The 25,471-nt window shown below is 35.7% G+C and overlaps 1 protein-coding gene across 2 annotated transcripts in view; it reads right to left on the minus strand.

The window, feature by feature from the left end:
* Positions 1–25,109, minus strand: part of LAMA2 (laminin subunit alpha 2) — a 535,576-nt gene extending 510,467 nt beyond the window's left edge. For both annotated transcript variants that reach the window (XM_037842983.1, XM_037842982.1), the window contains exon 1: positions 24,858–25,109. In XM_037842983.1, coding sequence (XP_037698911.1) covers positions 24,858–24,975 — 118 coding nt within the window. In that variant the 5' untranslated portion in view covers positions 24,976–25,109. The remainder of the gene's footprint in view (positions 1–24,857) is intronic.
* Positions 25,110–25,471: the final 362 nt, after the last annotated feature.

A 25,471-nucleotide genomic window follows, 5' to 3' on the forward strand; every position in this document is an offset into this window, starting at 1 on the left:
TTCTCTTCCATTACCTCACAAACCCATTTTTATTTCTTAAATGATGGTCTAGGTTTGCCATATCCTTGTGCTCACAGCAAAAAAAAAAAGTACAGCTGGATTTACACTCTCAAAAGACATCTACGACTTTGGCTGTGATGTTAAAAACATTTAGAGTCTATATAACAGATGAATTTTCTTTTCCCTTGCACACAAACCTCAATTAAAAACTCATTTAATTTAGATTAACTATGTGCTGAGGTATTTCCATTGCATCAAAATATGTTTCTGCCTGGTATATTTTAACTATATTGTATTGCTAATAGGCCTCCCTAATCTGCTCTGAGAACTTAACGGATTGCTTTACTTTAATGTACTGTGGACAATGCCCACCAATAAGATTCTAAAGATAGAGGGATAGCAGTCTTGGTCATTATTCTGCAATAAGTTACATGTACACAATTTTTAAAAAGAATTTTGTGCTAAAATGCCCTTTGTTAATAATAAGTAAAATCAGATTATTAACTTCTTCCAAACCACAATGAAGAAAAGAGATAGATTAAGTTCATATGGGTGTCTACCCCATATGACAAGTCATAACAAGAAGCCTGGTGTTTCAGTTTCCTGCCTGATGAAGCAAATATCAGGCAATTGGTTGGCTTAAACAGCAGGGATTTATTGGCTCACGATTTTGAGGCCAGGAGAAGTAAAAACCAAGGTGTCAGCCCAGCGATGCTTTCTCCCCAAAGACGATGGCATTCTGGGGCTGGCAGCTGGTGATTCATGGTTTTTGGCTTTTCTGCCACGCAGCAATGCGCATGGCATGTTTTCCCCTTTCTCTTCTGAGTTCCCTTGACTTCCAGCCTCTGGCAGCTCCCCTGGGCTTCTCTCTGTCTGACTTTCATTCTGTTTATAAAGGACTCCAGCAACCTGGGTTAAAACCCAACCTGGCTCAGCTGGGCCAAACCTTAACTGAAGTAAAGTCATCAATGTTAGGTCCAGAGCCATTCAAGAATCCACACAATGCAGTGAGTCATGGTTTAAGTAGAGAGCTTAAGGTTTATTAAAGGAAGAAAGCAGAAGAAAGCAGGTGGGAGCCATCAGAAAAGAAAGAAAGGAAAAATGGCTCCGGCCCTCTATCGAGAGCAGCATTTTTTAAAGGAAAAACCCACGTGGGAGGGAAGGGTGTTGGGGGAGAAGGGTGCCTGCTGATTGTGCCTCGATTGGGTGGGTGTCTATCAATTTCTAGGCTGATAGGTTGTTAGGACTCTAGCCCATTATTCTTCTCAGAAAAGCAGCTGTGTTATCTATCTAGGGAGAGCAGGCCTTTTCGGTTGCTCGTCTTATAGACATATTTGACCTTGCTTTTACCCACCTTTTGGGGTTGGGGTGCCACTGTGGCTGGAACAGCCTTGAACAGCCTTCATTCTTTAGTTTATGGGGCACCTATTTTCTGTGAGATAAGCAGCAGGGCCCCTGGATCAGACATTCCTTCTATATGTTAGACTCTTTTTTCTGGGGTCTGACAATCAACAGTACTATTTACAAGGGATTTACAACCATAGGAATGGATCAAGATTAAGAACATGTATTTCTTGTGTACATAACTACAAGCCACCACACCTGGGTAGAGTAGAACTGATCTTGTTTCATGGAAATATAACTTATTTAGAGCAAAAGTACACATCAAATAAACCATGGCATTAATTGGTCAAATTAATTGATAAGGTGTCTTTTTCCTGAGCTAAATTAATCAAATTTGGAAAGTTAAATATGTGAAATCTTCAATTTAAAGTAAATATGTGAAATTTCCAATTTAAAATATCTTCAGCTACTTAGAAATGATAACTTAGTGATGAACTTTCTAACAGCTTCTAGGCTTGTTGGAGGCCAATGACCAACTGTTCTTTCCAACCTATTTCAAATAACTTATCAGCAGACCACATCTTTAGATTTCATAATCTCCCAAATAGGTAAGTTTCCGAATTTTTCAGTTTGAACTTTCCTTCCCTCATCACAAACTAATCTCTCTCCTTACTAATAATGAATCTAAATGTTATCTTACTTTGATATGATTCCCTTAACCCTTTGGTTGCCCCTGCCTTAACTTCCCTGCTGCTCTAATCAGCCACCCCCCATAACTCACCACTCCTTCCCTCTGAGCTGCTTTTTTCTGATATGCCCATCAAATTTTCCTCTCCTAATAGGATCAGCCAAATTTCATCTCCCCTCAGAAACTGTCCCAATTCCTATGAGATGTAAATCTTTCAATTTCCTAGGAATTCAAAAACATTTTTTTGAAACTTTATTAAAGACCTTTCCACATACTGCCCATATTAATCTTGTCATATGTGTACATTCACTTTTTTCTCTACTTATACAATTCTTGAAGGAAAAAGTTATGCCTTGTTCATCTTTGTATCTATGGTATAGAAAACATTTTCTCATTCATAGCACATGTTCAACACATTCTTGTTTAATGAAAAACTGGGATTTTTCTTTTTTTTCTCTGTCCCCATTGCCTTACCTATGATAGTAATAAATGTTAAGCAGTTGGGTACCAAGTGAAGAATAACCTCCTTTAAAAGAACAAAATATATTTCTTCTAGTTTGGATGGCTATGTTGAATTTTTTAAATTACTTAAATTCGTCAGAATTGCTCTTTAAAAATAAAATTTTTTATCCTTAAATTTTAATTCTCAGAAAAAAAAGAAAAAGAAAGGAAGGGTTAGGGAGGAAAAAAAATATCAATTACAGTATTATTTCTTATCCCAAAAGTTAACTTACAAAATATTTATGTTGCTAGAAGTAACTAATTTTAATGAATTAATAGTGTGCCTTTGTTTTGGAAAAGTAAAATTGTACAACCGGTTTGGAAAGCAATTTGGCCATTTCTTATAAAATTATATATAGGTTTATCATACAACCCCAAAATTCTGCTCCTAGATAAATATGAGAAATTAAAACATATGTTCATATAAAGCATTGTACATGAGTTGTATATAGAAACTTCATTCATAATAGTTAAAAACTGGGAACAGTACGAATATCATCAACAGGGGAATGCATAAAAAAATTGAGATACATCCATACATTGGAATACCCTTGGCAATTAAAAATAACAAAACACTGATGAATGGTAAAAAAAAAAATGTGGATTATTTTTATAGACATTACACTGAACAAAAGAAGGTGGATAGTTTATGATTCATAAGCAGGAAATTCCAGAGCAGATAAACTAATGAGATAAGATGTTGGGGTGGTATGAGAAGTTGAATTATGTACCCCGATTTAGACATGTTCCTCATCTTAACCAGCATTCCTGTGAGTGTGAACTCATTGTAACTAGGAACTCTTGAATGACGGTGAGTCTTAATTCCAATTCCTGGAGGCTTTAGAAAGAGAACCAGGAAGTCACAGAATTGAGTAAGGACAGGAAAGGACTTACCATGCGATGGGACCAGAAATACAAGCCATGGAATCCCAAGGATTACTGGAAGCCAGCACCAGAAAGCTACAGATTTTCCACAGAAAGCAGGCCTTGCTGATATCTTGATTTTGGACTTCTTCTAGCCCTCGAAACTGTGAGCCAGTAAATTCCTGTTGTTTAAGCCAAAGCATTATGTGGTATTTGTCATAGCAGCTTTGGCAAACCAAGACAGGGGGTCCAGGAGGAGAGCTCTCCCAAGAGGCCAGAGGAAACCTTCTTGGGAGGTGGAAATGTTCCATTTCTTGATTGCGTGGTGGTGACGTGGGTGTACACCCATGTCAAATGTCATTGACCTGTATGCTTATGTGTGGATTTTATTATATATAAATTATACAACTTTTTTGTTTTATAAGAGAGCATGCCTTTGTGTTATACAGTAAACACCTCATAGTCCAGGGGAGTCTCCTTTCCCCAGCTATGGAGTGGTAACTGCAATGACACCCATCTCCTGGATCTCAGGAAGAGCTGAAATAAAGTGAGGAACTTTCCGACACCTAATTGGTACCATCCCACCCAGAAAAATACTGTAAAGCTAAACAGAGCTGAGATATTTAAACTCAAAATATGAACTATATTTTTCAAAGAAATTTCATTACACACATCTACACAAATGTGTGTGATCTAAATAATTATCAAAGCACATATCAGAAAACATGTGGTTGAGCTGCTAGTCATTTATTAGGCCAGCTCTCTAAATAGTGGTTATCATGAAGGCTGATTTTGGAAACAGAGTTGTCCTCTCTGACTTGGCAGTTATACTACAGGAAATATGCTCCAGAATACAATGCATAGTATGGAAAGATTAAGGAAGTTATCTGGTTTCTAGAACTTTACACCACCATTCAAATGAGAACTAGTTAACCAATTTTTCCAATTAAAATTTTTTAAATTTTTATTATTTTAGTTGGCTTATTAATTCCTCCATCGATTAAAATTTTTAAATAAGCAAAAGGAAAACCATACACATCGTGGGAAAGACCCATTTTTCTGTTTACTCCCACATACCCAAAAGAAGGCTAATCTTAAACAGCTGACTTTTTTGTTAACTAAATTAACAATGCTTATTATATTCTGGCTTCCAGATGCAGAACAACATGTTTCATGTTAATAATCCTAGTTTCTGACCTGACAGTAATCCTGAGGAACTCAGCAGGAAATCCAAGCTCCAGCCACTTCTGTCTTGGGAGATAGAGACAAAGGAAAATGATTCTCAGAATCACTTTATTGTGGAATGAAAAATGCTTAAAACCATTGTCAAGGGCATTTCTATTCCAAATCTGTTAGTTACTGTAGGTTTAAAGAGGAGATTCTCAAACCAGCCACTAAGATGGTGGGTGGCATAATGATGCAATATAAAGCTGCCTCTTCAGATGGTCACTAACTTGGTAACACTTTTCTCTCCGGTCAGGAAAGAGCTCAACAGAAGGAAGAGGAGGAGGTATGACGATGATGAGCACAGACCTAGAGGGTGCTCTTGACCTGGATGAATTCAAAATGCTCCTGCAGCTTGTGCATTGGTCACTCCTGGAGCTCGGACTCTTAAAGAGTCAGTGGTTCTAGACTGACAGTTTTAAGGCAATTAGGGGACAATTGCCCCCTTGGTCTGGCACTCTAAGGCCCCTCTGAGCCCATATCAAGGCTTTCTTTCTGCTGGATTCCAATCTCTGAGGTCTTCTAGGGACAGAGAGATCCCAGTACGAGGCCTCTTGGAACCAAAGCCAAATGTCACCTTCTCAGCTCAGATTTCCCTTCTCCTCCACAGCAGTCACCAAATCCCAGACACGTGTAATCCAATTGAAAGATCTTATTTCCACTGTTTCCCATGAGCTTGGGACATAAGATTTTAATTTCACTCTTTAAGAAAGACAGACATTCTAAACACTATATAAAACACTTAATTTACTCCCAATCCTTTTATAATATAATATAGAATAGAAGAAGGGTGAAAAAGCTAGCTCAATTTTAGCATAAAATATGCAAAGGTTTTATAAAGATTTACTGTGAAAGAAAACTGGCACAAACATATTTTTCATCCATACGTATTATCTCATTTTTATCCAATGGTTGCAAATATTCTAAGAAATATTGCCAAATGGTTTCAGAAAGAAATAAAAGCCACCATGAAATCAAGCAATAGAGCTTGAACAGAACTCTTCTATACAACTATGTAAATCAATAGTAGTTTCTTTGAAACAGAATTGAAAGCACACATAATGCATTTTAATGTCGAATATTCAAAGACACTAAGATCTGTAATTCTACTAAATGTCAATGATACTGGGACTCACTTATTGTGGAGTCAGATACAATGAAATTCCATTTACAGTGAAGTAGAATGGAAGTTTAAAATTACGTCAATGGAAAGTAATGCACAAAATACAATTCCAGTAATAGTGAATGTCTTCTTAGAAAGAAATCTTGATGAAATGAAGATTTTACTGTAAGTCTCCCATGAACTTCAAAGAGGACAGTGAAAATAAAAATGTTATACTTTAATACCAATATTTTACTAAACAAATTATAATAAACTCAACTAATAATTCCCTAATATGTGAAATAACAAACAAATGTATCATGAAAGAAAATATGCATGTGTTAACATAAAATAATACAACATACATCTTCTAAATTGTGTTTGGTCATATTTATGAAAAGAATGTAAAAATGAATTAAACACTTTAAATGGAGGAAGGAGAAAGAATGACCTGAAACACATGGATAAAATGGATGGATATTTCCCTTTGGAGAACACTAAAAACCATCATTTATTGGCTGACTCAAAAAAAAAAAATATATGTTAGAGATTATCCATAGATTCAATTTTTAGAAATCCTATCCCTGCCATCTCTGAATATTGTTATTATGCTGCAATTTTCATATTAGCTGTCTCCTTTTAAAAAATAGTTACTTTCCATAATACAAAGAAAATTTTATATAGAACTGAAATGCACACCTGAGATTTAGAAAATCTGTAATTCTATTTTGGTGCCTTATTTTTCTCAATAAACCATTCAGTTTAAGCATTGGTCATCATGTTCTCCAGAAGCAGGCATATACTGCCTTACATGCCACAATACAAAAGTAAAGAGGGGTAGAAATGATGGTGAAACAATAAACCATTCCAGATGCCAGATGCTACACAAATGTAAAGCATATGAAAGCAGCATGGTGGAAAGGAGGCAGTAATTAAAGCCATCAGATAGGATTTGATTTTCCTTCTCCATGGAAATCATAATAACTAAGATATGTAGTTACTTAAATTTAGATATTTAGTTTATGGGCTCTGCTCTGTCTGAAAGCTATATTAGCTAATCACTGAATAGAAATTTTAAAAGTGTTTCATATTAATTTCCAGCCTCAAGAGAATATGCAGCGTCAAAGAAAATTGCTAGTGTGCTAATAGTTCCATAGTTGACTGCAGAGTTTCTTCATTATTTGATTCATATTGCCTTTTCAATCACGTTACTGTCTCTTTATCCATAAAGAATATATACCGAGAGAATAAAAATTAAAGCAGCATGTTACGTTCCTATTCCCTTTAAGGATTCCCAATTGAAACTGTAGTCATAGCCTGGTGAATTCATATAGAATTCAATTACTAGGTGTTTCAATTGGTATAAAAAAGAACAAAACACATGTAATTTTGAGACAAATTCCACCTCTCCCACACTCGCAGCATATAAACACATAAACCAAGCAAGAAAATTTTGAAAAAATTCAAATACATAATATGGTGAAGAATTGTACACTACACCCTGAAGTCACAGAAGTTAAGCAGAAGTAGATTTATCAATAGAGACCAGGAGAAAATGAGTTTAAACCACACTTTTTTAAGTATAAGAAGAAGAGTTAGGGTGTTCAAAAGTAGAATGTGCTAAGGAGAGAGAGTGAAGTGTCCTTAGTGGCTCAAATAACTCAAGAAGAGCCAAAGAGGGAAGAACTGTCTTTTTAGAAAAACTGGGTGAAAAATAGATTAATTTGGAAAAAGCAATGGGAGAAACCCATCCAAATGATGAATTTGCAAGGGTAGAGGAACTAGGAAGCTGAGTACCCTGAATATTAGTTTCTATGATATATTTAAAATCATAAGCAGTAGAGCCCGAAACTCATCACTTAAATTTAAATATTTGAGGCATGATGTTTCAGTGCTCCATGAATCCTTTTCCCTTTCCTTCATGTCCTTGTAAATTCCACCTTTTTTAATCCTTAATCCTCTATTCTATACTTGAGTAGAAATTTCAACTGCCCACTTCTGATACATTCATAACTTTTACTAGCTCCACATGTTTTCAATGCTTAGAAGTATGCACCCCTTCCTAAAGCTAGTTCCTCCTGTTAATTCCTCCCTTTCTTTAATATTGTGTAGCCAGTGTTTTTTGTAACCACCGTATGTAGGCTCTATCCTATACACTGGGGATTTAGCAGTAACAAACATACCCAGTCCCGTCTTCAAAGTCTGCATCGTCTCCTACTTTCTCTGGAATTCATTCCTATAAGAGAAAGCCCCCACTTGCCAAAGGAAGGGCCAGTTCTGCTTTGCCTTATGTTAGAGTTCAACTTGTAAAATAAGGAGAATACAGTATCATGTTCCTTGAACTACAAATGTCTTTTATTAATTGTAATCTGTCATCATTTTGATGGTTAAAATAACCCAAAAAAGAGACCATATCAAATAGAGTGGTATGTGTATTATTTCACACATTGTGGAGACCTGGTAAGTAATTTTTTGAAAGTTTTAATTTTTCTAAAATAAAAAGGACTTGGGTGTTGTCTAAGAAGAAACAAAGAAAAATGGAAACAGGTGCCAGTGAAGTCACCCCATATGAATCATTTACATTCCATCCCTAGAATGTACATCTCAAATGTGCATTTAATCTTCTATATTGTGATGTAGAAAGGCATCCAAAAAGACATCACATATAGAAAAGTTCTGGCAAAGCCAAGAAATATGCATTCCATACCCAAAGCTTAAATATTGTTCAATTCTTACTGAAATATCCTAATGAGAAAAATACATCTCAAACGTGATTTTCTTAAATATTTTATTTATCACCCAAATGGTATTGATAACAATAGCTTGTATCTGTCCACAGTGTGTATCAATATTTTGGGAAATTTACATCTTAGAAAAATATTCATTCAAACTATAAAAACCGTAGAAGAAAAGTTACAAATTTTTTTTAAAAGATACACTTTTAGTATTTCCAAAAGGAGTGCCTTCTTTATATACTTTATAATTTAGACTGCTTACCCTATGGCAGCCTAGGAAGTGAGAAAAAGCAATGGGAGGTAAAAAGACAAAAAGCCCTATTTTTATAAATGTACTTTATTAATTTTTGACACTTAATGAACTGAAGACCATGGACGATGAGCTAGTTGGGTAAATGACCTTCTAGCTTTCTGTACTAGCAACAGCTCTTGAATTTTATATGAAATATTATTGAGTTTGTCTTTGAATTTATTATATGATTAAAAACCAAAAGCAAGACAGACACATTACACACATGAATCCAATTTTGGCCTAATCCCTGGAATTATGTTTAGAAGAGTCTGAAAACAGCTGTGTGTTAATTGGGAAAAAAAATTAATGTATTGATCTATGTGTTCTGGCTTCTGGAGATGGAGGATCTTTTTCAACAGAGTTTATATTCTAATGTTGGAGGGAGGCCTCCTTTAAGGCAGAAACTATCATTATCCTCATCATACAGTTGAGGAAAATGAGGTTCATAGAAGCTAAATAATTTGCCCTACCTCACTCCGCTAGCAAGAAGTGAAGCTAGGATTCAAACCCAGGAAATTTAACTCCAAAAGTGTTGTGTTCAATGCCCACACTAGCTGGACTTCTGATGCAGAGTCACAGAACGAGAACTAAAGCTCCTGTTAATCAAAGAATAACCAGTAAGATTTCCATTGCAATCCATCAAGCTCAAAAACATGGCCATCAGGTTGACAAGCTCTGCTCTGGAAGTTACCGGGAGAATAACTACAAGATATTTGATTTACAAAAAGAGAAGACACTCCCCTGTTTTTTGCTTAAATTATGTATTGCCTTATATAACGGAAAGCTATGAAAACAAAACAGGCATTTTTGTAGCAGATCAATTCCAACTTTGGCCTTGGAGTGATTAAGGGCTGACTGAGGTAATGATTTTAGCTATCTTTTTACCATTACTTGATATAGATATTCATTAATAGGCCAGGAAAGTTCTAGGCCTTGATTATTTTGCTTTAATCCTTCACAAAGCAACAAAAAGGAAAAAAAAAGCACATGCTTACCAATTAGGATAAAAATTCCACAGATGCTATAAACTCTTACATGATTCTTACCAACTTAAGGCAAATCTAACACAATTAGGAATTTTCTTTATTAGTTGCTATCTCTGAAGTTCCCTTTAAATGAACAAAATGTTCATAGACTTTTCTAGCACATCAGGCTATAGCTCTGAGTCCAGAGGACAGATGCTGTCCAAATGGTAACCCTTGTATAGTGTATTCTAGTGAATAGGAGACACAATCAGCTCTTCAATGTGCCCTGTTCCCTTCACATAGTGTTTCCAGTGTTGAGGCAGTACAGCATCATACTTAGGTGAACAGGCCATGGAGCCGGGCTACCTGGGTGCAAAACCTGATTTGTACCAGTTCACTGCTTGTTTGACCTTGGGTGAGTCATTGAACATTAGGAGCTCCAATTTTCTCATCTGTAAAATCAGACTAATAGCATCTACCTTTCAGAAATTAAGGCCTGAGACATGCTTATAAAGTGCTGCCCATGGGTAAATATTCAATACATGCTGACTAGTTTCTATCACTGCATTTTTCTCAATAAGCAGCTCTGATACCTTAATGCAGCCCTGGACTGTTGGGGAGCTCATTAGTTCACACTAAAGTGAATAATAACAGCAGAGTAAACATTTTGGAAAAGAATGAAGGCAATGTTTTATCCAAAGGAAATAATATCTCAAAGTAAAATTTTGAATATTAGATGGGTAAGGAACTTTAGGAGACTGATTTTCTTAGCACCTCTCAGATTGCACCACATCAGGAACTCTATAGATGACAACAGTCTTTAAAAGTTGAGTGAAAAATATTTTTTGTAGAAGCTAGATGGTGGAAATGTGTTTTTCAAAATTCTTAAACATCTCATTGTCTACATCAAAAGTATTTCTGTAGCTGTTTGCAAAATCAATAATGATATGCATTTTAAGGCATTTCCCTCCCATATCAATTAAACTTTTCTATGTTAACGGGATATATGTGACCAAAAAATAAAAGTAAAAATGGAGGGATATTGAGGGCATGTTGTATATTGCGAAACTAAGCATCCATAGTCAAATTAGAACATTTAAGAGGAAGAGTAAATAAAAAGCACAGTTCAATAGTCTGAAACAACACTTCCCAGAAGAAAAATCAATTGATTTTTAGAAATTACCATTCAATAATATTAATAAGCACATTAGGATAAATAAATCATGATTATTAATTGGAGTGAATGGTTATATATTAATTACTCATCAGTAGTTTCCCAATAGATATTGATCTTATTTCCATCAAAAAAAAAAATAGCAACAATTCAGACGTGTCTTAATGAGTTAATAATAATAGTAACTAAGATATCAGGAAAAGAGTTTGTCATTATTCTTGTTCATCCATTTAATTTGTGGACTAAAGGTGCACTGTAATGAGCCTCATTGCTTTAATCATTTTTCTGCTAAAGCTCAGTGAATAAAATGGAGGGGGAAAGAACCCCCTTGTTATGCAAATCTAGGGTCCAGGGACATTTATTTGAAGACAGGAAGAATTCTTCCACTGAAGCTCTGACAGCTTAATTAATTTAAGGCACAAGCACAACCTCCACAGAAATATGGGTAAATTACACCCCAATGTCAAACTAGTCAAGTATAGCAACATAAAGTCTTCTGAGGAGGAGAGCTAGGATGAAAGAATTGATACAACTCTAGTATTCTTCGCTGGAAGTTCAATTAGAGGGCAATTCCATACCTAGGATTTCTAGAACAGGTGCTGCTAAGGGACAACCTCGCAGCGCTCTTTCTCAACACCCACCTGGCCCATCCTTAAAGGCTGGGCGTTTTTGGACCAATCCCAAGAAGTGTCACAGTTTCAGGTGATTACTGGGTGCAGAACCAGCAACAGGTGAGAGATTCTGAAGTCATTAGGAGGATGTGTACCTAGAGAAGTAGCATTTGGTTCAGGGTAAAATCTCTACTCATTCGAATGAGTGGATGATCATGTAAATATAAAACTTAGAAGTGACTTTGGGTCTTACTGTCCACCCCCGCCAAGTTTGTAATATAGATTACTTCCTCTGACTTCTGCCTTGAGTCATAGCTCTGACTGGTCCCCATTGTGATCTTTGTAATTCTATAGGAGTCAAAACAGCTTAAGGGAAATGTATGTTCCAAGCAGCACCTCTAGGTTGAACTTCCAGAAAGCTAAAATGGTACAGAGCCATGAAATCGCCAAGGCTGTTCAGCAGGAAATGGATTCCACAGGTCTCTGTTCACTTTGTCTAACATTGAATAGTTTCTAATGAAAAAATATATTATGTGAGATAGTCTCTTAAATACTTCAATACATATAAAATCAGTCTAATGATTAAAGACAAGTTACACTAGAAAGGGAGAGAGTGTAGATTAGATTTGAGACACAAGAACCTCAAAAATTTTATCATGTTAAATTGTGATGATGAAAGGGTTCTGAGTCATTTGTCCACTTAGTCTGAAAACACTCCACCACTTCTCATGCTGTAACCCATCAGTGGTTTTGATAAGCAAGTTCTATACATCTGTGTTCCCTGGCTTTCAGGGCAGGGTGAGAGTGAACAATGAGGAATTTGATCAGAGTAGATCTCTGAGTCTATGGACATCTCATTAAAAAAAATAAACAAAAAAAAAAAAAAAAAAACAGATCCATCATTTGGCATGAGCATGATGGTATTTGATAAGATGGGGACAAAGGAAAAGAATACGCTTTGAGCTCCAAATATTACAAAACCTTTCCAATACTTTTGGAAGCACAAAAGCTTCTAAGGTTAGGGAAACAATGAAGAAAACACCATATTCTGAGAGACATATTAAGATGCACTGCTTCCAAAAAAGAAAAGCATGGTGTCGCCTTACCGTTGTGAATTCAGGAGCACAATTACAGTCCAAGTATCTTTTCTGCAAATATTCAGGATTCCAAATATTAGCATTCTTCCTTTGTAGTCAACCTTGGTCATGAGTTCCCTTCTTCAATCCACCAGGGACAACATAATATTTATTACACTTACTTTGGGTAAATTAAAAGAAAGAAAGCAGGGAAGAAGGTGTGATATAAATTCTGATTTCCCATAAGTGCTCCTAGCTGGATTTAGCCCTCCCACAGAAGCACCTCTCTCAGGATTTCAGCCCCTTGGAAAGAAATGGTAAGTCTGGACTGGACTAGACCTTCAGTAAAAACTGAAATGGTTTTGGCTCCTTGTGATTAAAAAATTTGCCTTCACATGACTATAGCCCTTGAGGAGCTGATAAAGCTGCAGAAGAACTCAACTATAGCCTAACCCTATAATCCTCAATGCATAGACCAGGACCTCTGGGCCTCCTCAAGACCCTAACAGTGGATCCACAAAGTCAAAATTATTTTCATAACAAAACTTAGTATTTGCCTTTTCACTGTGTTGACATTTTCACCAATGGTGCAAAAGCACTGGTGGGTGCCTTAGCACAAATCAAGGCAGAGACATCAAACTGTACTAGTGAGCATTGTACTATTCACTACCACATTCACAAAGGAAAAAACAGAAAAGCTAGTTTCACATAGGAATGTCCAATGAAGCAGGAACAATTATTAATTTTATTAAATCTTAGCCATTGGATACTATTGTGTACTGAAGTACAATGGTCAATTTAAGAAAAGGGACTTGTACAATTGCTTCAGTTCCAAGCTGAGTTGCTTTTTTAATGGAATAACATTTATATTCTAAAGAAAGATTAATAAATGATGTTTTTAAGACTTAGCATTTGATATACATTTTCTTGAAAATGAATAAAGTGACTCTGACATGTCAAGAAAAAATAACTTACAAAAAACGTTGTCAATGATTACATTTGAACTTGCAAATGAAAATTAAAATTTTGGAAAACTTGTGAGTTTGACAGTTTCCAATATTTAAAGACCATGCTGATAAGATCAGTGGTGATATAGCAAATGTGATTTTCAAAAGTAATTTATAATAAAAGTATCCATCCTTGTGAGATCCGTATAACTCAGTATACCAATTTTTCCAAATGATCAATGAGTGAAGTTACATGATAGATAAATAAAATTTTTTTGAAGTGCAAGACAAACCAATGAATTTTAATATAACAGTACAAAAACAACATTTATGCAGTTTTAGATACCACATTACAGCCAATCTTTAAAAAACTATCACTTAGTGCATTTTGGTGTAGAATCAAAGGAAGACAATTACAGTTGCCTTAAAAGACATTAAAATATTCCTTCTTTTTCCAACAAAATACATGTATATGATGCTGTATATTTCTTAAGATATTTAAACCAAAATAACATATCATAATAGAGTAAATGCAGATGCTGAAACGAGAGTCCAGCTCTCTTCTATTAAGGCAGACATTAAGATTTGAAAATGTAAAATGATTCCACTCCTTTCACTATGTATTTTTTGTTTTGGAATACAAATTTATTTTTCATGAAACTATTTTGTCAATGTAACATTTTTATTACTGTTATTTTTAAATGAATTAATAAATAAACATTTTAAATTCTCCAGTTTTTAATTTCTAATACAATTCAACAGTGGATATAACCAACATAAATCAAAGCTGCAATTATTTTTAAGAATGTGAGGAATCTCAACAAAAACATATGTTATTCACCAGATTATTCTAATATTAACTTTTATAATTTCACTGAGCATTTAAGACTTGCTATTTATTTGTAGGAAACTGATATATATTTCCAGATACCAGTTTTTTTCTTAGCAGTAATGTGTACATGTGCATAATATTAGTATAATAACATACACAATAATGTGTACATTACTAGTTTACGAAATATATAATTTCTGCAATTTTTGAGAACCTTGAAAATATATAAGAACTAAATATATTAAGTGCTATTGGAAAAAAATCAAAAAAAGGGGTGAAGAAATATTTCATAAGCCAATAATACTTAAGGCCAACCTTGTCATCTATTATGGCAATGAATAGTATTATTAATACTATTTGTATGGCACATCTCATTTAACCCTTATAACAATCCCATGAGATAGATAAATTTGAATATTATATTTCCATTGTTCTGGATGGAAAGTTGAATTTTAGAATAGTTAAATAACTTATCTATTGTTTAAGGGCACATGTTTAGGAAATGCTCGAGCCAAAACGTGAATCCAGCATTCCAATCATAAATGCAGTGATTCTTCTTCTAACGTATTAGACTGAAAAACTGAAAAGCTGTCATTACACATTTGGAATGCTTGAAGCTTTCTGAACTGTAAAAGGGCCTATAGAAATGTTTTTGTAGAAATTTGTTTTTCAAAATCCAATGTTCTCAAGTTTAGTAAAGCAGATTTCCCTAGAGAACAGTAAGGGGCTGTTTGATTTCCTCAGGTAGTTTTTCAGAGATTCTTCCTATCCAGGTTGGTATTAAATAATGTCTTCCAACACTATTTTTTCACCCTAGTGATTAGGGAGAGTCCAAATAAACAGAGTCTATATTGAGATCTTTTCCACAATCCAACTGGACTTTCTACTGAAGCCTATCCTGAAATTAACTTTCATTGTGCAACATTTAAGCTGAATTGTCATCTCTACCTGGGCAGATATCAATGAGGATTTGTGCTTCATAGGCTGAAAATTATAATTATTTTTGTGGAACACTTACTATGTGTCATCCTTTGTTCTAAACACATTACATACATTAAAAGCTTTCTAAAAAAGTTTTATCAATACTTAAGAAATGCATATCCACCCAAAATAATATTTACTGTATCATATATACTATTTGAAATATAAATTGCCACCAAGTATTGCTAAAATTTCTATTCTATTGCCTGTTTCAATCACTTTTAACACTGAGCTACCAACATAACTATTAGCTAATTATAGGAACTTGGATTCCTTTCTATCTCTTATGGACTTACGTGATCGTGACAGAATTCTTCTATCTCTTGGGCAATGAGATAATACTTTCTCATCTATAATCTCTTATGGTCTACTCAAAGAAACCTTTAGAATATTTTGTTCTTCTTAAGAAAAATGGATATCTCATATACCTTGCAAATATCATTTGTGAGCTTTATGCTCAAATAATAAAGGAGAAAGGAGAAATGAATTATATTTACTGACTGCCAGTATTTTCATATACTTTATCTAACGTTTTTCTGTTTTACTGATAGGAAATTTAAACTCCATTGACTCAGGTTTTCGCTCTTAGTTAAGTGGGAACTTGGCAATGACTCTGGTATTTGCTGTCTCCCAAACTTGTTCTCTCTCTACTATTCTAAGTTATCTCTAAAGCAGAGGACTCTATATGGAAAGATAAGGTATAAAGAGGTATTTATTAATTAGGTAATTATTGTAGGCTATGCTAAGAAGTGCAGAATAGAGGAATATTACAGTACACATTCCAACAAAAACTGGATACATACATCAGTGTTTTCAAGTATATAAGCAAACTTATTCACAAACAGCTTCAGCTGAGTTTGGTATAGCCACACAAGTGCTGGACAGTAGGGATAAAAGTGCTTCTTTGAGCCAGAGAAATTCTTGGCACCAAGGCTGATTTTAGACTTAATTCACTTTTCTTGAGGCACTTTGAAAATTCACATTTATTGGGACTCTAATAGAGGCTCCATGTTTTATATTCATTGTTTTATGTACTCCCCACAGCAAACCAATGAGGTAAAGTAGCTTACCTGAAATGACGATGGCACTGCTTTCTATTCTCCTTCACACTTTCAGCCTCATTCAATAATTGAAACATGCATAGTGGGCGATAAGCCAGAAAATTGTGGTAGCTATAGAGGCTTTTGAAAAATGCTATTTGATTGGCAAACTCTACTAGCCTTATTACCCTTTAGAATAGGACCATAGACGTTACAAGTAACTTGAATGGGGTTACACCTCAAATCCTTAGCAGTATAGTTACTGCACTGAGAGATATAATGATCCTACTTACAATGTATTATTTGATCCATAATCATTTATCCAGGACAGTTAGAATTTCCTAGAAACATAATTTTTAGATTACCTTATAATAGGATTTTTGATAAAACAGAAAATCCAATGGTGTAAGGAAATGAAAACTAAATTGGGAATATGCTAATTGGGGACTGTGAATGGTACATACATGCATATGTACATACTAAAATATGAATGGTACAGACATATGTACATACACACACATATATATATATACATACATGCATACAGATATACATACTGGTTCTGTGCATACAAAACCTAGGAGGTTTGCAAAGTTTTCTACCTTAACTAAGGAGTCCAGCTTCAAATGGAACTCTTTAAATCTTTCTATAAAGATGCTAATATTTGGCGTCTTTTCAGAAAGATGGAATTTTGAGATTAACTCTGCCCTCCTTCTTAGGTATACTTACTTCCTTCTTGCTCCTTTAACTCATTAACATATGCATTGCCTATTTTTAAAAAAATTCATTATGTAATAAATATCATTATGTTTCCAACCTGCTAAAATAACTTCTGTAAGGTGACTTCAAAAAAGCCAATGAAGAGTTAATACTTCCTTATAGTCCAATTTCTAAACTCTGAATCCTAAGAATGTAAAGACTAAGATTTGATAAATGCTTTTGATTTTCTGCATAGTTTTAAGTAACGTATATGTGTATGTGTATTTCTGTATAGTTTTAAGTAATAAATGTGTCTGTATGTGTATGTTTAAGTGAAAAAGAGCTTTGAAGACTGGTTTTCCCATAATACTTAATGTATCTCTGGTTTCAAATTAGACTATAATACAATATAGTAACATAACTTAGAAAAAATATCATTTTTTTCAGGGAATTTTCTAAACGATAAAGATCTAAAACTCCAAAAGAGATGACAGTGTATGAGCCATAGAAACAGGAGAAAGAACATATTCTAATTTCTAATTCTAAAACTACCCTTGGAATTTTTTTTTGTCCTTGACAAGTTGCTAGGCATCTATTTTCCTTCTACAAAAATGAAGATAATTATGTTCATGTATAAACAGCTCTGCTATGTAAACGCCTGTTTAATACTCATAAATATTATCTAATACTCACTAAATATTATTAAACCACTCTAAACCATCTGACAGTCTTGACAGTTAGCTGCAGAGCCCTGCAGAGGTACACAGCTCCGCAGTCATCTGAGAAGACCATACATGGAAGGACAGCGTCAGGGTTGCACAAGATCCCTTTCCTAAGTGTCAGGCACTAAACACTTCCTCTGGCCTTCATCAATCTGAATTTGCCTAGATTAACTTGTTATTTGAACTAGATTAGGTCTGTTACAGATGGCCAAAGTCATGAGTAATAGCCTACTAGTAGATGATGCCAAATAATCTTTTTCTAAAGGTTTTGCAACAAAAAACAAAAAACAAAACAAAACAAAAATCCAAAAAGCACCAAGCTCCAATATGGAAACCCGCATTCAAAATGACAAAAAAAGGTGCTTCTTTCACCCACATTATGCATCTTTGACAATCAAACATCTAACTTTAATCATCAGGTGAGTTTAGGTTATGTCTCAGAACAATCTTCAGATAGTGATTTTCAGTGGTTTTTTAAAAAAGAAGAGAGACTGAAGTCAATTTACCTTAGGTGTCTTTTAAAGGTTCTATTTGTTAGAATCATAGTTCATTCACAAACAGCAGACTAAAGGAAAGAGAAATAATACTAAGAAAAAAAGAAGGAAGGAAAGCTAAAGAAAGAAAGGGAAACAAAGAAAGGGAAGGAGGGAGAAGGGGAGGGAAAAGCTAGGCAATTTTCTTCACCTAACTTTTGTTCAAAATGATAGAATTAAGTCAGGCCAAATTTCCATTACTTTAGTCCAAAGGTTACTGCAAGACTTACAGTGATCCTTAAAGAGCAGAGAAAAAGTTTTTGATTGGGAAAACAGGTAACATTTCAAAGCTCAGTCATCAAATCAATACTTCACAGTGTCATTTTTAACATAGTATCTAATCTGTAGCTCTGATTTTAAAATGAATAACAAAAAAAGGGATTCAAAGGTACAGACATCAAGGTGGAATTGTGAAGAAAACTGTTTTTATTTTTAAAGTGCACATTAGTTAAAATTTGAAGAAACCTATGGCATATTTCTAAGTGCACTGGGGCAAAATAAAAGGAGACTGAAGAAACCTGTGACATATTTCTAAGAGCACCAGGGAAAAATAAAAGGAGACAGATGTTCCTTGTCCTTGAATCGTTTTGAAGGACTGACATACTTTTAATCATAGGATAGGATTGAGATGCCAAAGGGCGGCGGCGGGTGGGGGGGGGGCGGTGCTATGATGATGCATCTGAACTTCCCAATGATGACATCCTTGAGTTGAAACAAAGTGATCTATAAATGAGACGCTTGGAGCAAGAGATGAATCTAAAATGTCCTATGATTGGACTGTTGATCTAGTTCCATAGATTAATGCTCCCTTGAGAAAAGACATATCAACTATTATTTTATTCATTCATTTAATTCTGCTCAAAACTCTCCAATAGCTCCCCATCTCACACCAAAAGGCAAAATCTCTACAATGGCCAACAATGCCATGTGATCTAGTCCTCATTACTTCTCTGACCTCTCCAAGTCTATTCCCTCTGCCCAGAATGCTCTTCCACCAAAAGCACCAAAAGTAGGCCTACCTCCCACACCACTAAGTGTTTGCCCAGTGTGGCCTTCTCAGGGAGGTCAGCCCTGTCACAGTATTTAAACTGCAACCAGCTTCCCTCTGTTCCTAGAACTCCTGGCTCCCCTTACCCTGCTGTGTTTGTTTCTCCAGGACACTTACCAAGCCAGTACATACTATGAAATGCAGATATCTTTTATATTTACTTATTCATTTGAGACATCATATTCTTGTCTCTGCACCTCCACCCCAAATAGAATATAAGCTCCACAAGGGCAGGTATATTTCTGTCTGCTTTCCCTACTGAATGTATTCATTCATTAACCACATTTTAATACACATAGGCCCAACCCCACCAATTTCCTGCACAAATTCTTCAAACTCAGACTTACCAACTGGTAAAGCTCAAAATTGGTCTCATTTCTGTCAGCCCAGGATACAGTGAGCCTGGCATGAGTTTTGCCTTTCTCTCACCTCTACCATATTTTCTCATTCATTGCAACTGGTTTCTGCTAAATTCCTTCTTCACTACCCAGTCCATAGTTGCAACTACATGCAGATCCTAAACCTTGATATTCTGGATTAGACCCTAAAAATTTTGAGGGCCACTACCAACCCTTTCTTCCTGATCTTTTCTGCACTCTCTCTAGCTGTTAAATAGGGACCTACTGCAAACTGGACAAAAGATCTAAAGTCATCAGTCTTTTTAAATTTTTTTTTATCACCCTGCTTAGAAACTCTTCCAGCCATGCTCCATCCACAAGGTAGAATCCTACTGTATAGCTATGCTGTCTTGAACCAAGCCTGCATGTCCTTTGGAATCTATAATTTGGACAGCCACTCATCACTAATCTTGCTATATATATTAAGTTGAGGTTAGTTTCCTTATTCTGGACCCCACTAAGTTCCAATTCTTCCCTTTCCAGTGTGACCCAGAATTGTGGTCCCATAGTTTCAAAGCAGATTATGAAAGGAGATGCATGTTCTTATATAAAGTTTAAGTTATTTTTTTTGTTATAGTCCACTGCCAAATTGACATGGACTGAGAGGACTAATGCCACAGTCTCAGAGGTCTAAGCTAAAATGTCTGGCACATTAGTCATTGTTGATGAATAATAACTATTCATTAAATGGATGAAAAGGAAACTAGAGAGAGGGCTCTGCCTTAGAAAAAAATGATAGCTGAGAAAATACTGAGATGTGAAAACTACTCAAAAGTAAACTTTCTTCAGTCAGAGCTTTCACAGTAGAGTTCAAAGTAGAGTTCAAAGTGTGAGAATTCCAAACCCTACTACTTCAGAAATTCCTCCTGCTTAACTAAATCCCTCCCATAAAATATCGGGTCATGTTTTCTTACAAGTCATATCAGGGTAGAACTCTTGGGATACAGTTTTAAAATAATCATATCTACAGAAGAATTATATTTACAATAGAGTTATTATACTGTAAGTGACAGTTATCTCATATCTCAGGAACTAGTGTCACTGAAGTGAAGTGATGAAAACTAGTAGAGCATGTACAATTTTTTTCATAATCCTCAGCAACTCTTGATATAAATTTGGTTCATGACTTTGCATGAAATCCTAGGATAGAAAAATCCTAGGAATAAGATAGCAAGTACTTACACACACAGATATGTGAGATAATAAAATGTAACGTTTGTATCCATTTTTAAAATTCTACTACATCTAGTCAATGTTGGTACGTGTTCTTATTCTCACCCATATTTTTGCCTGTTATGAATCATTTTTACTAAACTATTAGATCAGTATTTAATAAGCAAGCCAATAAGTTACGTAAGTAGCCAAAGAAAATACAGTAAAAAATGAATTCCAGGTTTACGGCCACAATAAATCCCCTGAAAATTTCTCACATAATTTATAAACTGTTTTCACATTTTATAACACAGGACGTTTTTAATTATGCAATTGATGGCAATGTGGAAATTCCATACAAATATTATTTATTATTGCCAAAAATGTGTGAGAATTGTCTTAGAATATGTTTTTATTTTAAATTTCAGAAGGTATCTGAAAACACATTTATATACATTTAATATTTTCTTGACATTTTTAAGAATTCAGAAATTTAAACACAAGTATGTACTCCAAAAGCAATAGACTATACTACTAGAATCTTGGACTTGTAAAAGGTCTGGAGAGTTAATGAGTCTTAAGTTCCTCTCAGTAAAGAAATCCCATCTTAAAGTATTTCTGATAAGTTGTACATCTGATCGCTGTGCGGACATTTCCAGAAGCAAGGCGCTCACACACAGCCCAGTTATTTCAGAACAGCTCAAAGTGGGGAGGGGTAGGGAGTGGGGGAAGGGAGGGAGGGAGTAGAGAGCAAGTGTCGTCCCATTTTACTGAACTCAAATCTCCTTCTTCCTCATATTCTTCTATGGATCCCAGTTCAGCCTTTAGAGAGGATATTCTAGTCCCTCTTTCATACAACAACACTTCTAAAAATTTGAGGATCTCTCCTATGATTTGCTCTCCCTAAGTCTTTCCTTCTCAGGTCAAAGGGCTTTTCTTGGAACATTCATCCTCTGAAAGTCTTTTTAGGCCCCTAACTAGTCTGCTCTCCCTCCTCTGGATTCATATCCATTTGTCAATGAAGCCCACAACCGCGTTCTAACTAAATGACCGATCTACTTCTATGAGCTGTGTATAAGAATGCGTTAATATTTCTGTCACCACGTCACACTCCATGTTCAAACAAAGCTTGCTGCACCTCAGACTGGTCTTTCTCATCCTATATGTCTTTGGCACTCATTCCTGGGCATAAAATTTCCATAAGAAGGCAAATGGAATTATTTTATATCTAGATATAAATAATAAAGCAAACTCCACAGAGGTTCTGTTCATGGTCCAGTCTATAGAGGCCTTTAAAATTCCTGAATCTGTCATGAATTGGCTTAGCCACCAGAGTCAATTTTGGGCCTCCTGCAATTCTGATAAACTTGGATTTTATATTTTCCATCAAGCCATTATCAAAACAGGCGAACACAAGGAAACTTCTGTCACACTCCTAGAGACTTCTTTCCAGAGTGATCTTGAACATCTGCAATATTCTTTGGAAACTATTTTTCAGTCGCTTGCAATGTACCTGCCATTATCCTTCCCTTTCAACATATTGTTCACAAGAACTCTAGAAAAGATTTTATCCACTGCCTTGCCGAAATGTAGAACCACTTTGATTGCATCATTTTTCTTTTTTGTCAACCTTAAATCTGGTTAAAGAATACCCTTGGAACATCCTTCTCATTGACTCAAGGGTATTCACATTACAATTTAGCATTCTTTAGAGATCATGCAAGATTTTAAAGAAAAATGTAAACCAAACAAACAAAAGAAGCTAGTTGAGTTTTTAACTCAATTACAACAACTAAACATGGTTGCCCCATGTCAACAGTCTTAATAAATTGGCACTGTTTCATAAGGAAGAACAGGTCTCCTTCTAAGCAATTAGTGTTGGCCAGGAAGGTCAGTTCTTGGATAATCAAAAGCAGAAAAGTTGATGATAGCCAAGAAAACATTTCTTCAGTCAGACTCAAACCCAGTGATCTTTACCAAGAGCTTGTTTCAGCAGAATAACATTGACAAGAAAATATAGCCTCAAAAAAAAAAAAAAAGGAAAGAAACCTTTGTACCATGAAAAGGGGAACTTCAGCATAAACAATACTGGAATTGTTTTTAGTTGTTGAAAATTAAGTTATTCTGACTAGATGCGTGAACTTAAGTCATGGCCACTCCAAACCTCAGATTTTAATTTGTCCACCAAGAAGGCAAAATAAGGTAAGGCATTTTTTAATTATAAAGCATAAACAAATTTAAGGTTTTATGAAATATACTTTATGTATATTTTTAATTTTAACAGGTTTTGATCATTTATCTTTGAGCCAACCTCAAAATACACTGCACATGGTCTCCTTTTACATTCACCTCACCTTGTGCCTGAGAAATCATAGTTAATTTCACCTCAATTAAAGCACAGACAGAGGAAGAGAAAGAGAGTTCACATTAGGGAAAATTCGCAGGAACCCACTTCATCCCTACTCTGCGTGCTTTGAGCTTCGGCCCCTTTCCAAGGAGACAGAAAGATTGGTGGTTCTGGCCCCTCCTCACTCCCAGCTGCACATCAGTAAAATGTGTACTGTTAAAACATATCAGATAATTGAGAAAAGTTAACAGCTATAAGTAATATTAAAAAAATAACTGCCAGAGATGTTATAAAAATCACTGTCTCATAAATTCTATTAATTAAGCCAAGCTGACCCCACTTCACTTCACTGAGAAGGAAAAGTAAAAATAGAAGAAAAAAGTTATATAGTGAACTCAAGGTCATTGTTATTCTAGGAATTTTAATCAGGGAGTTATTATTGTAGCAGTGCACTTAGGGTATAACTCCTTTTAAAAACATAGTACTGCTAAAAATGCCAGATTATAAGTAGTAAAACCATCAGAAATATTGACATAGCTTTATTCCAGTTAACTAGAAAAGGAATAAGAGTATTTTAAAACTTTAGCAGATTCAGCTTCATCAAAACTTTCTAAAGCTTCTAATGTCCAGATTTTATACTCCTAGGATAAGCATTTTGAAATCAAATCTAAGATAGATTCTTAAATATTTTTTACTTTGATACATGTTTTCCAACTTACAGAAATACTTGCTAAAATAACATATTTCAAATCAAAGTGTGCTCCATTTAAAATTCATGACAATAAAATAACTCAAAGGTTCCCAAGAGTCCCCATATCCAAAATGATATGCATATAAACACTATGGAGCTCTAAGGAGAATAATTTGAGTTACATTTAACTATGACTGTTTTCAAAACTCCCCTGAAGTGTGTATCTGACCACTGTGTTCTCAATTAAAGTACACATGACATAAAAGTCTCTTCTGTATTTCAGCAAGAGGAGAAATTTTACTATAATATAAAGTAGGATCCCTGAGATAGGACGTGAGTAAAGGAAAGGTGAGGCCAGAGAAGCTGTTTCTATGGAAGAAAAAAATCCACATACTTAACTACTTCATAGATCCTGTTCAAATAGTTCTGTGACACACTATATTGGGAAACAAAGTCCCTTAAAAGAAAAAAAAAGATATATCAGCTTCTCTCCATCAAGTTCCAAGAAGAAACAGGATGGGAAACCTTTTTCTGCAGGGATCGAATCTAATTTGGAGAAACTTTTTTTTTCTATTTGAAAAAAAAAAAAAAAAATGTGTCACTTGGAAAGACTTCGAAAATCAGTTTGTTGCATACATAGTGGTAGCAACTCCTCTCAGAAAAGAATGAAAAACGGAAAGCGCTTCAGCTCCACTTTGGGGAGGTGGGATATTCCCCCTACAGCACTGAAGAGTTGAAAGTGAACTTGGCATCTAGCTTAGCCCGTCTCGCCCCGAAGCGCATTCCCCAAAGGCAAAGCAAGCGGTCCCAGGCCAGCAACTAGCTAAAAGAAGGGACCAGTGAGGAACCGCGGGCCCTGCAAAGGATCCACAGCCCGTGCCTCGATTGTACCTCTTTGCTGATGCGCCTGTGACTGCCGCTGGGACTGACGCCGCTGTACTTGGCCGGCCCCGAGCCCCCCAAGCCCGGTGAGCAGGAGGAGGAGGAGGCCCCTGGCGCCGCCTGGCATCCTGGTGGCCCCGAGCGGGTCCGCTTCTCAGGAGCTAGAGCAACGACTGCCGCCCTGTCCCCGGCCCTGGCTTCTGAGCGGAGTGAGCAACAGCTGCTGGGGAAGAGGAGGAGACGGCCCCTGCTGGTTTTGGCTCAGCCGCAGCTGAGGGTGGGGGGAGAGGGCGGACACTCCCCCACCCTCCCCCTTCCCAGGCCTTTGGCCTCATGGATGGCCAAACACAGGCCTTAAAGCGTCCTCCAGGAAAACGGTCATTCTTACGGCACCCTTTCTCTATGAGGATCATTCCTCTGCTTGATGTGTTAACTGAACTTCTTTCGAATTAAAGGAAGCAATTGATGTGAGAGCACTTTGTGATCTGTAAAGTCCCTACACATGGAAAGCATTATTTGTGGGAAATTGGCATGGCTAGGAAACTTTCCTGAAGCTGGGTAAATGTACCGCTGAAGTCAGGTCAGTGTGCAGGCAATGTGTTTCCAGGTGATGCACGTGGGAG

The sequence above is a fragment of the Choloepus didactylus genome, chromosome 7 (genome assembly GCF_015220235.1).
Source record: "Choloepus didactylus isolate mChoDid1 chromosome 7, mChoDid1.pri, whole genome shotgun sequence".
Classification (NCBI taxonomy): domain Eukaryota; kingdom Metazoa; phylum Chordata; class Mammalia; order Pilosa; family Megalonychidae; genus Choloepus; species Choloepus didactylus.